General features: G+C 49.1%; 1 protein-coding gene across 4 annotated transcripts in view; it reads right to left on the minus strand.

Moving 5' to 3' along the window:
* VPS13B (vacuolar protein sorting 13 homolog B) overlaps window positions 1-14,278 on the minus strand; it is an 890,836-nt gene that overhangs the window by 448 nt on the left and 876,110 nt on the right. For all 4 annotated transcript variants that reach the window (XM_066265974.1, XM_066265971.1, XM_066265975.1 and 1 more), the window contains exons 59-61: window positions 7,298-7,474; window positions 4,580-4,682; window positions 3,546-3,795 (exon numbers count right to left, since the gene is read on the minus strand). In XM_066265974.1, the coding sequence (XP_066122071.1) occupies window positions 3,546-3,795; window positions 4,580-4,682; window positions 7,298-7,474 (530 nt within the window). The remainder of the gene's footprint in view (window positions 1-3,545; window positions 3,796-4,579; window positions 4,683-7,297; window positions 7,475-14,278) is intronic.

Below are 14,278 nucleotides of genomic sequence, written 5' to 3' on the forward strand. Positions count from 1 at the left end.
GCAGTATAACAAAGCTCTGCAGGAGACAATACAAGGACAGCCTCCTCTGAATAAGCACTTGATATGTAACACCCATGTTTCAAGTCGATAACATTTTCCTCACCAACTATTAAAACATGTCATTGTTCTTTACTAACCAGCCCAGAAACAGACGTGCCCTTCCTCTGCTTAAATCTAATCACCATTACAAGCTCTGAAATAAAAGCCGTTTGCCTTTCTCCTCAAACCTCTTCAGACAGATCCTTTTTAGTTGACAGAAAAAGTGGGGAAAAGCACCTCTTTCAAACCAGTGGCTTTGGACAGAGCATTATGAAAATACCTTTTGAACTGTAACATTTTCTGTTTTTATAGATACTAGGATTTAAAGCCAGAGAAAATAAAACTGGGCAGAGGAAGGGGAAATTTTTATGGAAAAGAGGAGGATGCATAGTACATTTATGGTTCATAAAAGTCTGGCTCATCTTCAGTGGGACTTGAATAGAACAGATACACTACCTAAGTTGTTAAGTGAGATTTTCTAAGAAAGCAGCCATGAAAGGCAGTTGGAACCATAAACTCTTCCCGCCCTGAACTAGCTGACTAGTGTGTATAGCAGGTGGAGTGGTTAAGACTCAGTGTAACTGCTATCTGTGGGACTCTGGTAGCCACTGACCTTTCAGTGGTCTATCTGCCAAATGCTGGCAAGACCACTCTGGAAGAATTAAAACCATTTTAAGAGGGCTCTTTTGTTCTTAAAGTAGTAATGTAAAGAATTTGTCTATTTCGATATAGGGTGCAAACGCCGCCAAGGGTGTATTAGAACAGGAAACCAGTGGGATGGTGGAGAGTAAAGGGGCCTGCAGAATAGTAAGTAGGGTGTCTGTTAAGAGTTTGGGTCTCATTTGAAGCTTGGGAAGGAAAATAAAGGCCCCCAAAGATTCACTGACACATGAAAGCTGTGTACCACTAGGCAAAAGCCAGAGCTCTGATATCATTTGATGGGGTCAGAATTCAGCTGGAAAGCTTTGAATACACAAAAGTCTTAATTGCTCCTCCTGAACAGCAGCACAGGAAAACCTGTGTTGTGAAAGGAATCTGGCCAAGGAATAAATTGACCTTCTGACTCATTTTGAGCCTCTCATAAGGGATTTCAATAATGTGCCAGGCATATTAAGCAATTATTACCCTAAAAATGGCTGCTTTTAACCAAGAAAAGCAAATGCTGACTATATTAAAACTGAATCCTGCCATATTTGAATATACTGAATGATGTCATCCTCAGATTAATTCCTTTTAAAATTCAAAGGAGCTGTATTTCCTAGTATCTAAAATAAAAACCAGAAAAGCTATTTTATATGATCTTAAAATACTGTTCTTAGTTTTGTCTGGAAGGCAGAGGGTAGGTTTCCTAACCCAGCTTTCTGTCTGGATTAGGTTGGTGTGCACTGACATGCGCACCCTGACCAAGGGAAATTCACTGTCAAGCACCACTGAGCCCCTCTCCCTGTTTAGAAAATAAACGCTGGTTTATAGCGCTCTTAAGGAAGGGTTTACTGTCTCAGGAGTAAATGAGTATTTTGTGCTGCACAGCTTGGATCTCCTTTGGGGTGAGTGGGGGAGGTTAGAGTTAGAGTTTGGACAGAGAATTAGGGGTTGGTTTCTTAAGAGGAGTTGAGGGGACAGGTGAATGGAATGACTAGATACCGAGAAAGCAAAATTTGGAGGCTGAAGGCATACCGCCTGACCATCCTTTGTCCAGTGCCAGGTCCTGCTGTGTGAGCGCGTCGTCTTCTCCTAGCTGCCTTGCGGGTCCTCCCTCTGTCTTTTCCTACCTCCGTGTTAGCCGTCCCTTCATCCCAACCCTGTTATCCCTGAACATCCATGGAAAACCAGTATAAGGCATGGTGTCCCAAGTCAGTACTTTGTCTCTAACTCAGTGATCCCATGGTCTCAATTACTTGTGGCAACGTTTAGGGGTGGTGACTCGAGATATCTCTTACAGAAATAGATGTTTCTCTAAAGCTATGATAATTCCCTGCAGTACCCTCCTCAAATAAAACGCCAAAGAGAGAATCACAATTGTCAGAGAAAGTTTAACAGCAAAAGATGAATCTTCAGTCTCAATAGTTTAGGATCTGAAATACTTCCCAAGCAGCTAAGGAATAATGATGGTTGCAGATAGTCCTCAGGGCCTTGGAAGTTTCTCGTTAAGGACCAAGGACTTGAAGATAATGATACTATCCCCTGCCAAATCCTGTAGCCACATCACTGGTGCTTTATTGTCAACTAGATCAGAAGATTTTGGCAGATCTAATAAAGTCAGCCTGGACATCTGACCTCTGTTTATTCCCAGAAAGTCATCAACTTGAAGCAGCAGTGCAGTCCAAGTGCCAGGCCCCAGCTTAAAGCTTGACTGATTATGATCCAAGAAACTGGAGAAATCTCAGTTGTTGTGCTTGGCTGCCTTCCATATTCTCAGATAATTTTACCCAAACAGTGGTGTGAGGGAGACACAGGCTCCCATACCGGGAAGAAAATAAGGAGAGAAGGAATCAGGCAGGACCTGCCAGAGGCAAGTTTGTTGTCCTTTCCTGGGGCCGCTCAGCCCCCAGGTTAGCACCAGCAAGCTCCACATTGCCCCGATCCACCCTCAACTTGCTGTGTGGGGAAAGATGTCCGTTTTTGAGGTCAACTCTTAGGGTCTATGGGCAGCGGGCTGGTGGGCACAGAAAGCAGTTTCTAGTGGTGCGCCCAGGCTGGGCTATGGGAAGCTGGTGCCACCTTGGCCGGGCTCGCCTTGGCCTCGGCCCCAGTGCACCTCGCCTGAACATCCATTCCACATCAACCTGCACGGCCAGGAGCTGCCCCAAGCGCCTAAGCAGAACCCCCGGGAGGTACCCTGGGGGGTTTACAGGATGGGACATGACCCTATGGGAAAGGGAACACAGAACCACAGAGAACACAGGCAGCAGATGGGAGAGATATATCTGTTTACAAAAATTTGACCCCTGAAGTCTTGGGAAGGGGGGAGGAAGTGAATCAGACCTCCTGGTTTGTGAACTTGCTAAGATCTGGCCTACAGCCCACGCCTTGTCTCACTCATGACCCCTCAGTTCCACAGCGGCCTTCTGGACCGTAGACCTGCTGCAGCCAGCCCCGGGTCAGCACTGCCTCCGGCCTGTTTCACAGAGCAGTTGCATGGAGTTACTGCCTCAGTCCTGTTCCTTGTACACACCCACTCATTTTGGAGTTCCGCTGCCGTGTCCTGTCCACTTACAGCACCCCTGCCCCGTGATGACCGGCCTTCCTTGTTCAGGTCATATGGTGACCTAGCCCCAGGCTGTGAGTCATCTGGCCTACCTCTGGGCTCTCCTGTTGAAGGCTCACATGTACCCCTGGGTGGGCCTTCCTGACCTCCTCCTGCAATGGACCCCTTGCCTCCCACACTCCCCCTGGCAGCCCTCCTGGCCTCCAGCAGCCACTAGTTGGTGCCTGGCACCAGCGGTCAGCCCACATCTCAACTCTGATGGAAGCTAGCCCCGGTCACCCTGCTCTCCACACTGTACCTCCACATCGCAGGCCACTCTTGGCTGCTTGAGCTGCACGACGAGCAGGTTGTTTTGCTTGCTGTCCTGTGCACAGTCGATCTCCGTGACGGGGAAGGCCTGCTGCTGCGTGTCCTCGCTGACACTCACCACGAAGAGCACTTCTGGTGTCAGCAGCAAGCACCCTTCGTGCTCCTGGCCTGAACCCCTCACCAGGACCACATCTAAGGCCATGTGGACCTCTGGTCTGCCCAAAGACTGAAGCATTTTCCTGTTTCAAAGGAGAGAAGTAAGGTCAGGAGCCAGCTTCCAAAAAATGGTCAAGATCAGTGCTCACTATTTTGTAACAGGGTTGAGGTAACCCCTCAATGCTCCCCAAGGGATTATTAATTTGATCTTGAAATATAATTGTCACTTTAAATCTCAAACTGATTCTGGTCAACAGAGTCCAGCTCCTTGTGCAAAGATTTCCCTTGGTTCTGATTAGTTCCTTTTCCCATTAGAGATGTCAACCCTATTTTTTTTTCCGGAAGTTAGAAGTGGGGAGGCAGTCAGACAGACTCCTGCATGCGTCTGACCAGGATCCACCCGGCATGCCCATCAGGGGGCGATGCTCTACCCATCTGGGGTGTTGCTCCCCTGTAATCAGAGCCATTCTAGCACCTGAGGCAGAGGCCATGAAGCCATCCTCAGCACCCAGGCCAACTTTGCTTTGGCTGCGGGAGGGGAAGAGAGATGGAAAGGAGAGGGGGAAGGGTGGAGAAGCAGATGGGCGCTTCTCCTGTGTGCCCTGGCTGGGAATTGAAAGTCACCCCTATTTAGAAGGCGATTCCATTGAGAATCCCAAGCCCTCTCATAATCCCAGGCTTCTGTGCCACATGCACCCGCCCTAGTGGTAGACCCACATCTGGGGACAGCAGTCTGTCTCTGGCTCTAGGATGCAATGGTGCTTGCTGCCCGAGATGCTGAGAACAACTACTCCTCCTGGGCTCACTTGTCAGCCTGTTAACATACAGTGCGTGTGTGCAGTTCAGAAAGCATGGAGATGATTTTACCAGACGTATTTGACGTGGCTGTTTGGAGCCTGGGCAGCATGTAGATCACTTGGCTGATAGCGCTGTTTGGGAAGCTGAGAAAGTCCAGCTCCGTGTAAAATACCTGTAGTAAGGGAAGTAAGGAAGTTTTACTAGTTTTCTGGAAAACAGTTCCAAGCTACAGTGATGTCATCTGCTTAGAGCCATCCATAAAATGCTACAGATCCAACATGATGTCACATCTTTGGAAGCAAGTGTATAGATAATCATGAGACACTGCAATGCTCTTAACCCCGGTGATCCTACATTAGCTACAAACTGAAATCTGAATGAGCTACTGTCCAAGCACGGACTGGCACTTAGAGGAAGCATGGTGCTCCTGGTAGTCATCGGTCCTGAGCAGCGGCTCACACATCGTTTACACTTTATGTGATAAGAAAGTCAAGATTGTTAGTTGACTTTCTTGCTTACTACTGCAATACTTGTATCTGCTGTTGCTGGTTAAATAATAAAAAACAACACACAGAGATGCACACAAAGGCACATGGTTTGCCTAGATACAATACTTAAATGACTTAATCCAGCTGTTAAACATGAATCCATATACATTTATGAGTGCTCTTGGGACCTCCGGCTTATTACACACTCCCTCGGTGCCAGCACCAAACGAGAGCCCCCAGCAGCAGCCACGGGGCCGCGGAGACTCTCCAGAACCAAAGATGGTCCAGCATGTGTGCTTTCTGAGGGCTTGTAAATGTTTATAAATGAGGCACAGTCATTAGACTAAGAGTTAGTGGTTTATAAAACCTTCAGTGCGGTAATAAAAGTTTTACAAGAATGATGGAAACCAACAAGGCCCTGTGAGGCTCTGTTCTGAGATGCGCTTAGTCTAGGGGAGAGTTCCTGTGCTCGGGAAGCGCACGGCGAGGGACGAGGGCATTTTCAGAACCAACGGGGTTTATGGAGTACAAGTTGCCTTTTCCCTCACTGAAGACTACAGTAACATGCATACTGTTTTTATTTGTGTGTAAGCATTTGATAAGGGAGTATTTGACTTCATCCGCTTAGGAGTTGCAACAGTTCTTTCTGTCCATTTTCCTGTGAGTGAAAAATGTCCTTCACAGAAGGAGGGAGACAGAGAGGGCGGAGGCCAGGGAGAAGGGGAACACGTGTTTGTGTCTGTGTGGTCTCCGACGGGAACTTCTCTGGAGGGCTGCCTGAGTGTGGGCACTCGTCTGCCGCTCTGCTCCCTCCAGACACTGCTTTACGCTCTGATCTGGCCGCCCCGTCAGATTGGCTGAAATGCGGGGTGTCTGCAGTGAAATGTGCCCCGTGGACTTTACAGCCAGATGCACAGTACTCACATGTCTGACAAAGGAGCGTCTCCTAAAGTCTGTGACATCGTGAGACTGCTGACTTCACCACCAAAAAGATGTCACATATTTGGAGTAAAAAGGTAACAATGCTGGTCACCTATTGAAAGCCACTCCCATGTGCTCTGTCAATAATGGAGAGAGTAAGCACGGGCTGGTGTGACTCCTGTGTGCACACGCATGCATGGGGAGAGGCCAAGTGCGAGGAGTGCCCCAGGCCCAAGTCCTCCACTGCTGTCTGCTTGGGGAAGGGGCTTCATCCGCAGTTCACACACCTTTGCTGCCATCAGCTAGGAGCCTCGGCCTGGCTGCAGCAGCAGCACAGAGTTACCAGGTGACACAGCCAGGTTGAGCGCAACATTCTGGGGGCAGGGGTGTGCATACCCACACGTGTGCTCTTCTCTCTCTCATTCTCCAAATATATACATATACTTGTAATTTAAAGACATCTTTCTGCTTCATAATCTATTTTTCCTTTTAAATTGCACATCAGAAAAGTAATAATTCTGTTCTCTGCTTCAATATATTCTACATGTTGCCCTCAACCTCTAACTCTGGGGTCCCCAAACTACGGCCTGTGGGCCGCATGCGGCCCCCTGAGGCCGTTTATCCGGCCCCCCGCCACACTTCCGGAAGGGGCACCTCTTTCATTGGTGGTCAGTGAGAGGAGCACAGGATGTGGGTGCAAAGCGTGGCGTCGCTCACGTTCAGTACTACTTCTGGTGACCCGGGAAGCACGTGTCATGGCTCTGGAAGCGCGTCATATCACTTGTTACAACTAGCAGTGACAAATATGGAACCGGACATTGACCATCTCATTAGCCAAAAGCAGGCCCATAGTTCCCAATGAAATACTGGTCAGTTTGTTAATTTAAATTTACTTGTTCTTTATTTTAAATATTGTATTTGTTCCCATTTTGTTTTTTTACTTTAAAGTAAGATATGTGCAGTGTGCATAGGGATTTGTTCATAGTTTTTTTATAGTCTGGCCCTCCAACGGTCTGAGGGACAGTGAACTGGCCCCCTGTGTAAAAAGTTTGGGGACCCCTACTCTAACTGGTTACTTTTCATTAAAGTCTATTTTATTAAATGGATTATAAAAAGGTTCTGTGACATGTAAACATATGCTGAAATTACTAATTGATTTCCTGGCTCTCTAATTTTATAATTTATTAGTAGTAGTACAATTCTATTCTTCATGTAAATAAGCATAAGGAGGTGAGAAAGATAACTAACTACTTATAGATTTATCCCTCCTATTTTTCACTCCTTTGCCATGTGAGGGCCGGTTATCTTAGGGGAACCCTGGTATAACAAATGAATCGGCAATGTCTGAGTCGGCCTCACAGGGTTCCCACCGACTCACCATAACCCGTCTGCGACACGAGCTCAGCTGCTCCTCCAATGGGTTTTGTGAACACTCCCATGATTCCTTTCCCCACGCCGGAGATAACGCCCTTGGCTTTGTGTCCTGCTGACGCTTGAGCATCGGATGTCTTCTGGAAGTTTTGCATTGGCTGATCGACTATGCCAGCAATTGCACCTGAAAAACAACAAAAGCCCCCCAGTAAGGGATGAGGCTTAAAAACCTTGAGAAAGGAAAACCTTCCATTTGGAACACAATTTCATTTGGATTGAAAATGAAAGCCCACCCTCATTTTAAAGTTCTTTACATTTATTTACTACCAATTATTTAAGTATATTGAGAGCAGTTTAAGTTAAACATTTATTGTCTCATTGAAACACAATGTTCAGACTGGGTCTGGTCCATTATAGTCAGGATCTGTGAAGTTCAGAATTTAATAAACATGTCAGACTATTTCCAGGTGACAATCCTCATCATGCCTTTTTCCAGAAACTAGGCAACACTGTTTAGGGACCAGAGAGAATTCCTTAGAGAAAACCTGCTCAGCCTAATATATTTTCAATTAATTAGGAGGAGGAAAAATAGTGGAGGGGCTAGCCCCTTTGTGTATTGTCCCTTTTAATTAGAGCAATCATTCATTAGTAAATATATTAACAATTATTTAGTAATGAGTAATTATTGCTATAGTAGTCATTTCTATTACTTAGTGCTGCATAACAACATTTCGGTCAATGACAGAATTCATATATGATGGTGGTCCTGTAAGATTATAGTGGAGCCAAAAAGTTTCATTGTCAAAATTCTATTGTCTAGTAACACTGTAGCTGTGTAAGGTGTGCAATGCTTTTCTTGTGTGTTTGTGGTGACGCTGGTGTGAACGACCCTACTGCCTGCCAGTCGTATCAAAGTATGGCATATATTTATACAATTATGTATATAGTACATACTTGATAACGATAGTAAATGACTGTAACTGGTCTATGTTTGTACTGTACGTAAGTCCTCACGGTCAAAGACTGGTTCTGCAAATTTTACCATAGGTGAATTGATGTAAATAAGAGTTATGACATAAACAATGAAATGACTATTTGAGGACCTGCTATATTATACTTTCTATCATTATTTTAGAGTATGCTCTCTCTACTTGTATAAAAACAGTTTTCTGTACAGCAGCATCCCCACACAGCTCAGGGTTACCACATTTCTTGATTGCATTGTTTCCTCTTGTGCTTAATATCATCTAGTGTTGTTCTGTTCAGGAACGTCATGGGTAGGCTTGTAGCCTAGGGGCTTACAGGCTATACCATGTAGCCTAAGTGTGCAGTGGTTACACCATCTAGTTTTGTGTAAGCGCACTCTATGGTGTTCGAACAATGAAATCACCTAATGACACATTTCTCAGAACATATCCCCGCCATTACGCTGTGCATGACTCTTGGCTAATCTGTTGAGTACTTACTACGTGCTGGGGACTGTGCTAAGAGCTCTGCTTGTCTGAGATCATTAATCCAGATGATCCTGGGAGTCAGGAACGTTCTTACCCTTGCTTCCTAGACAAGGCCACTGAAGCACTGAGAGGTGGAGATTTCCCATGTCACACGGCTGTCCCATGCTGAGGCAAGATTTGAATCTAGGGGTCAGAGTCACAGCCTTGCTTCTTAACCACCAAGCTGTTCCCTGATCCCGTTTATGAAATAGACTCTTCGCTTTGCCAGTCTTGGAAAAACTTCCTCCTCTCTCACTACGACTGAGTTGGCCACTTGTTCTTCATTTGAGAACAGCTATAAACCCTCTTCTCACGCTCGGCCCGACAGCTGGCCCGTAGGCCGCTGTCCCCTCACTCGTACCCTGAGGGCCAGTCAGGAGATCTAGTCAAGGCTTTACCAGTCTGGGGTGTTTTCCATGATGGAGCAGAGCACTCCCTAACTCAGTAAGAGGTGAAAATTTCACTGCAATGCTTGACAGACTTTGTTTTCAACTCAAACGTGCTAGGATTAATGAAAGTGCACAAGTCCCCTGGTAGAAATTTCAGTACATGTCAAATCCCATTCTTCCAAGTGCCACTAATTCAAAGTCTCCTGGGTAAACGGAGATTTCCAGGTCTCAGTTAATGACCTGCTAATTTCAAGCAATATTCCATCGAACAAAATCCAGTAGAACCAAAGGCCAGTTCCTTCAGGTCAATTGTAAAGGGAATGCTTTTCAAGGGTTCCATTCCTCTCGATTTTGACAGAGCCATTTAAGTTCATGTATTGACAGATTAAGAATGACCTGAGGCGACAGGTCTGTTTCCTAGCCTAGACCGATGCTTGTCAGACTTGCAGGCAGGGTGCTGGGAGCAGAGGACGCTGCTTGCAGGGGTCGGCACCTTGGCGATGGAAGGTGGAGGGGTCACCGTTTCAGGGCCCCCAAGACACCAGTTCTGGCAGCCAGCTAGGGAGCTCGCCGCACAGGTCCCGTCTGAGGAGCCTGGTGCCCTGCTCCCTCTCCGTGAGGGTGGGAGTCAGAGCAGCTGGGAAGGATTAAGGGAACGGGCCACAGTGGGGTGACGGCTGCCTTCGTGCATGGGAGAGGCAGGAACCCTCAAGTCATTCCAGAGGCCGTTTGAAGTGATAAACATGACACCAACAACTACAGCTCTTGTGATTCATTATCTGACGTCTTTGACAGGTCTCTATGCTTAAGAGTAGGAAACGGGCAAGGAAGTACAAACACATCAATATGTGAAATTAGGGCACGCATTCTGGTAGAAATGTCTTTTCTCAAGGGCAGACTTCCTATAAGCCATTGAAATTGATTTGAAGGCAGGTGGTCACTTCGGTGAGATCTCCCATTTCCCTTTCCTGTGCTGGGCCCACCCTGTACTCGGGGCCTTGACAGCCGAGACTGTCCCTTCACACAGGCTCTAACTGCTGCCTGCCTGAGTGCCAACAGGTCTCGCAGCGACACTCCTCTTTGATCTTCCCCTTTCTCCAGCCACCGGCCACAGTAAAGGCTCCGTTACTAAGGTTCTGACAGATAGCTCCTTGGGCAGCCTGAAACAGGGGAAAGGCTTAACCCCATGACAAGGTGTCAGATTCTAAGAATAGAGGAGATGCTGTTGGATCACAAGCACTCGCCCAGCACCGGCCTGGAGGGGGGAGCTGGCCTGTCACACACACCGACACCTCGCTGGTCACCAGGTGTGAGCTGGAGAACAGAGGCCGCGGGGGACGGGCAGGCGTCTCACGGTGTCTGCAGCTGGGCCTTGGAGACGCAGCTTCTCTTAGGGCTTCAGAAGGCCCCCTTCCTCGTGTAATCCAGCTAGATACCACAACTGGTAAATTATTTACTGTCATACCCTCCAGCTCTGCTCGAAGGCTCTCGGTAGTGGAAACTGATCCCCAAACTCGTCTGCTGGCACCGGGCCCGCAGGGTGGGCGGCCACATGCAGCCGACTGTGATGTGATGGAGTGCAAGGAAGGGAGAGTGGCCCTCGGAGGCGTGTCCACGTCCGAGCACGCCCCCCAGGCAGGGGTGGGGGCCATTTTCCTTCCCACCTTCAGCTGGGAGAGGAAGAAAGGAATGGAAAAGGCCCTCCCTCACCTCTTCTGGGACTTGCTCCTAGCCTCAGGCAACAGAGCTATGAAATTCCTGCCTGTGTGGTTATTTTGGTGCTATCCCTACCACACACTGTAATATTTTGGGCATTTTAAGAATAAATCACAAAGCAGAGGCACAGGCCGTTCCTGGGCCACTACTCCACAGCGCACCACTGCAGAGACGAACGTAACCCACAGAACGTGTCAGGTATTCCAGCTTGAGGTGAGCTCCTGTGGACCAGGCAGATTAGGGAGGGAAGTACTATTCTTCCCGAATTCCCCACTCACCGCAAACCATCTGCGAATGGCTGACAGTGATGTCAGAGGGGCCGTCTCGTGAGGGCACAGCTCTGTGCTCGCTCACTTGAGGGTAAGGGTCCCAATTCGTAGGGTAGAGGCCTATTTTGTTGGGGTTCCAAATGGCATCCCAGGAGTGGCCGTGAAGACAGAGGGTGCGGCTGCTGGGAAATCTAGCAATGCTTCATAAGTCAGGCAGCAGCCCAAGAAGCGTGGGTCAGGGCAGTGAGTCCCGCCAGGGGTATTCATGAGCGAGAAGTCACGTCTGGAGGGCGCGGGGAGTGTGATTGTGACATGGAGCTCACATCCTCGCTCGGCACGGACTCCGAAGCAGTAGAAAGTGGGCTGTATGGGGAATGGGTCTGGTACATGTGGGCAAGCCTGATGCCAATTCTGCAGGCTACACAGAACTGTTCCAAAGCCATTGCTTTTCGAAAACTAGTGGAACTCCTCCAACAGCTTCGGCGGCATCTTTCAGCGGCATCTCCCTGCCAGCTGACACTTCCTCGCTGACCTGAGGCGATGTGGCTGGGCACCGCAGCCAAAACCTCCCTTTGATTTTTCAAGTGTCTCATAACACTCCACAGTGTCTCCATGGGGGCGAAGCAGCATCGGGAAGGCCCACCAACCCATAAACATTTGGAGGAAATGTGTTCCCCACCCTGGAACTTTCAGTTGTTCAGTCTCCCCACATCCTGATTGTTTCCAGGCGCGCAGCCCTCCGTGCTGGGTGACATGTGGAGAGGCCAGGCCCTTGTCCTGGCTGGAGGTTTGACCTGGGCAAGTCAGTGAATCCCATTCATGCCTGGGGTTTGAGGATCAAGTCAGATGACACGTGGGAAAGTGCTCTGTCAACCCCCAAGGGGTCTTTCAATACGTTTCTGCTCTCTGGGTTGTAATGTTTCTGTCTTGCAACGGAAGAAACTGAGGAACCAGTATTTTAATTTCACCGAACATGGGTTGCAAACTGTTATTTTATAACAACTATAGCTTCAATCAGGCACTTAATTGTATTTTTGGGAATGTATTAAATGGTGGAAAATCTATACGTTCCCAGGTAAGGGGACCTGGTTGGGCTTCCCGTCTGTCTCTTCTTCTTGCCCCACATTAGGGAGTTCTAGGACCAGATGTTTTGAGATAACCCTGTGATTTATGTGGGTTACACAGCGTTCTTAAACTCTTAGAGGAAAGGAAGCCGACATGGGGCAACCTGGAGCTGCCCACCGTGAACTAAAATGTCCGAGGAGCGCGGTGACAGCCGGGTGCTCAGGGAGGGCCGCTGGGAGCCAGCTGCTGGGGCCAGGGCCAGACCGGCATCTGTGGGTACAGCCAGCACAGCCCAGGAGCTCTATGTACCCCTAGGACTCCTAGGGTTTTGGAAATTCCCAGAAGTGCAGAAAAACTCTGTGAGCCCACTGCACTTTCCACAGACCGAGCGACTCCTTGCGTGGATGGGGAGGAACAGGGCACAATGACTATGGCAAAGAGCAGAGCATTATGGGTAACACTGGAACCGAGCCCCAGAGGGTGGCACCTCGGGAGCAGACTCGCGGCTCCTCCGTATCTGATTCCTACACCAGGCAGTCACCCAGTGGAACCGGGCGTGGGAGCGGGCTTCTCGGGGCGGGGCGGGAAGAGAGCAGACGCGTCGGGAGGGAGGCGGCCATGCGCCACACTGCAGGCCCCCTCTGTGCGCACCTGCAGCTCCAGGAAGGGCTCAAGGGCTGTGCCTCCCGCCCCGGGGCCCCACAGACCCCAAACAGTTACCTGAGGCACCCCGGATGGCCACTCCCTGTGCTTATAGCCATTTAACCCACTGGACTGAAGCTACAGCCGAAAGACTCCTGCCACTGCTCCCGTGCCACATTTTGAAATCAACAACTCTTGTAATTCCTTCGCTACCATAATACAACAATAGGTTCCAACCACCAAATCCAGGCCTGGGGCCTGGCACACACCGACCACTGTGACTTCTCATAATGTCTCCAGCCCCAATTTACACAAGAGAAACCCAGGTTTAGAGGAAGATAAGAACTGGCCTGCGGTCAGAAAGAAGGAGTCTGGACACGCCCGTCTGGGGTCTGCAGGCTCCTGAGAACGTGGCCACTCCCACACCAACCCCATTGCTTCTGGGGCCGCTCCTCTACCCAGCCGCGCCACACCCGGCCGTTAGCCTTCCCGTTTCCACGCACTGTTAGGTGACAGTGCCACACACACTGGATGTCGGGACTTAAACACTTCCAGGAACCTAACCTGCTCTTGTGAAGTGTCACTCCGGCCTCCCAGGGCCTCCGTTGGCCGCGCTGCGAGTCGCGGCGCTGGGTTTGGAACGCGGACTGGGGAGGACAAACCTTTCAAGCTCAGCTTTTCTGACCTTTGTTCTCTCTCGCTGGGGACTTTGATCTCTGGGAGCTGCACACTCCTTCAGATGCTGGGCAGGCTCACTGCCAAGCAATACAGTTTTAAATTCCTTTGCAAACAAATAAACAAAAAATACCCTTGAAAAAAATCCTGCTCTGCAAAAGTTCAGCTCTGAAGCTTCCTTTTTATAGATTTTTCCAAAGTAACTTATTTTGCAAACATTCGGAATACTTGGAAATATCCATAGCAATCTTCACCTCGAACTATACCATCTGGCTGTTCAACAAATGGTAATTACCCTGAGTCAGGCTGATCTGGATTTCCTAAAAAAAAAATTAAAAGAAAAAGACAAAGCGGGTCCCTCAGACAGTTGGTCCGGTGCTTCCCAGACAGGCAGGCCTCTGCAGCGCCTGCGGAGGGGAGGGGTCGCGCTGCAGGTCTGTCTGTAAGTCCCTTTAACGAGCAGACAGCTGTGTGCTGCTGTCCTCGAGCTGGCACCCCCGCGCTCGGGGGCCTCCTGTGGGTGATTCCTTTCTGGAGAGCAGAACCCCGAAGAGGCCAGAGGTACAGCCACGCTGGAGGCAAAGGAAGGCGGGCTCAGCGTTTGTGCAGGTGAGCCTCGCTTCCGACAGGTCAGCCCTGCGCCAGCTGCGCCATGGTGCTGGGCGGAGCTCAGCGTTTGTGCAGGTGAACCTCGCGTCCGACAGGTTAACCCTGCGCCAGCTGCACCACAGTGCTGGGC

Source organism: Saccopteryx bilineata, chromosome 3 (genome assembly GCF_036850765.1).
Source record: "Saccopteryx bilineata isolate mSacBil1 chromosome 3, mSacBil1_pri_phased_curated, whole genome shotgun sequence".
NCBI lineage: Eukaryota > Metazoa > Chordata > Mammalia > Chiroptera > Emballonuridae > Saccopteryx > Saccopteryx bilineata.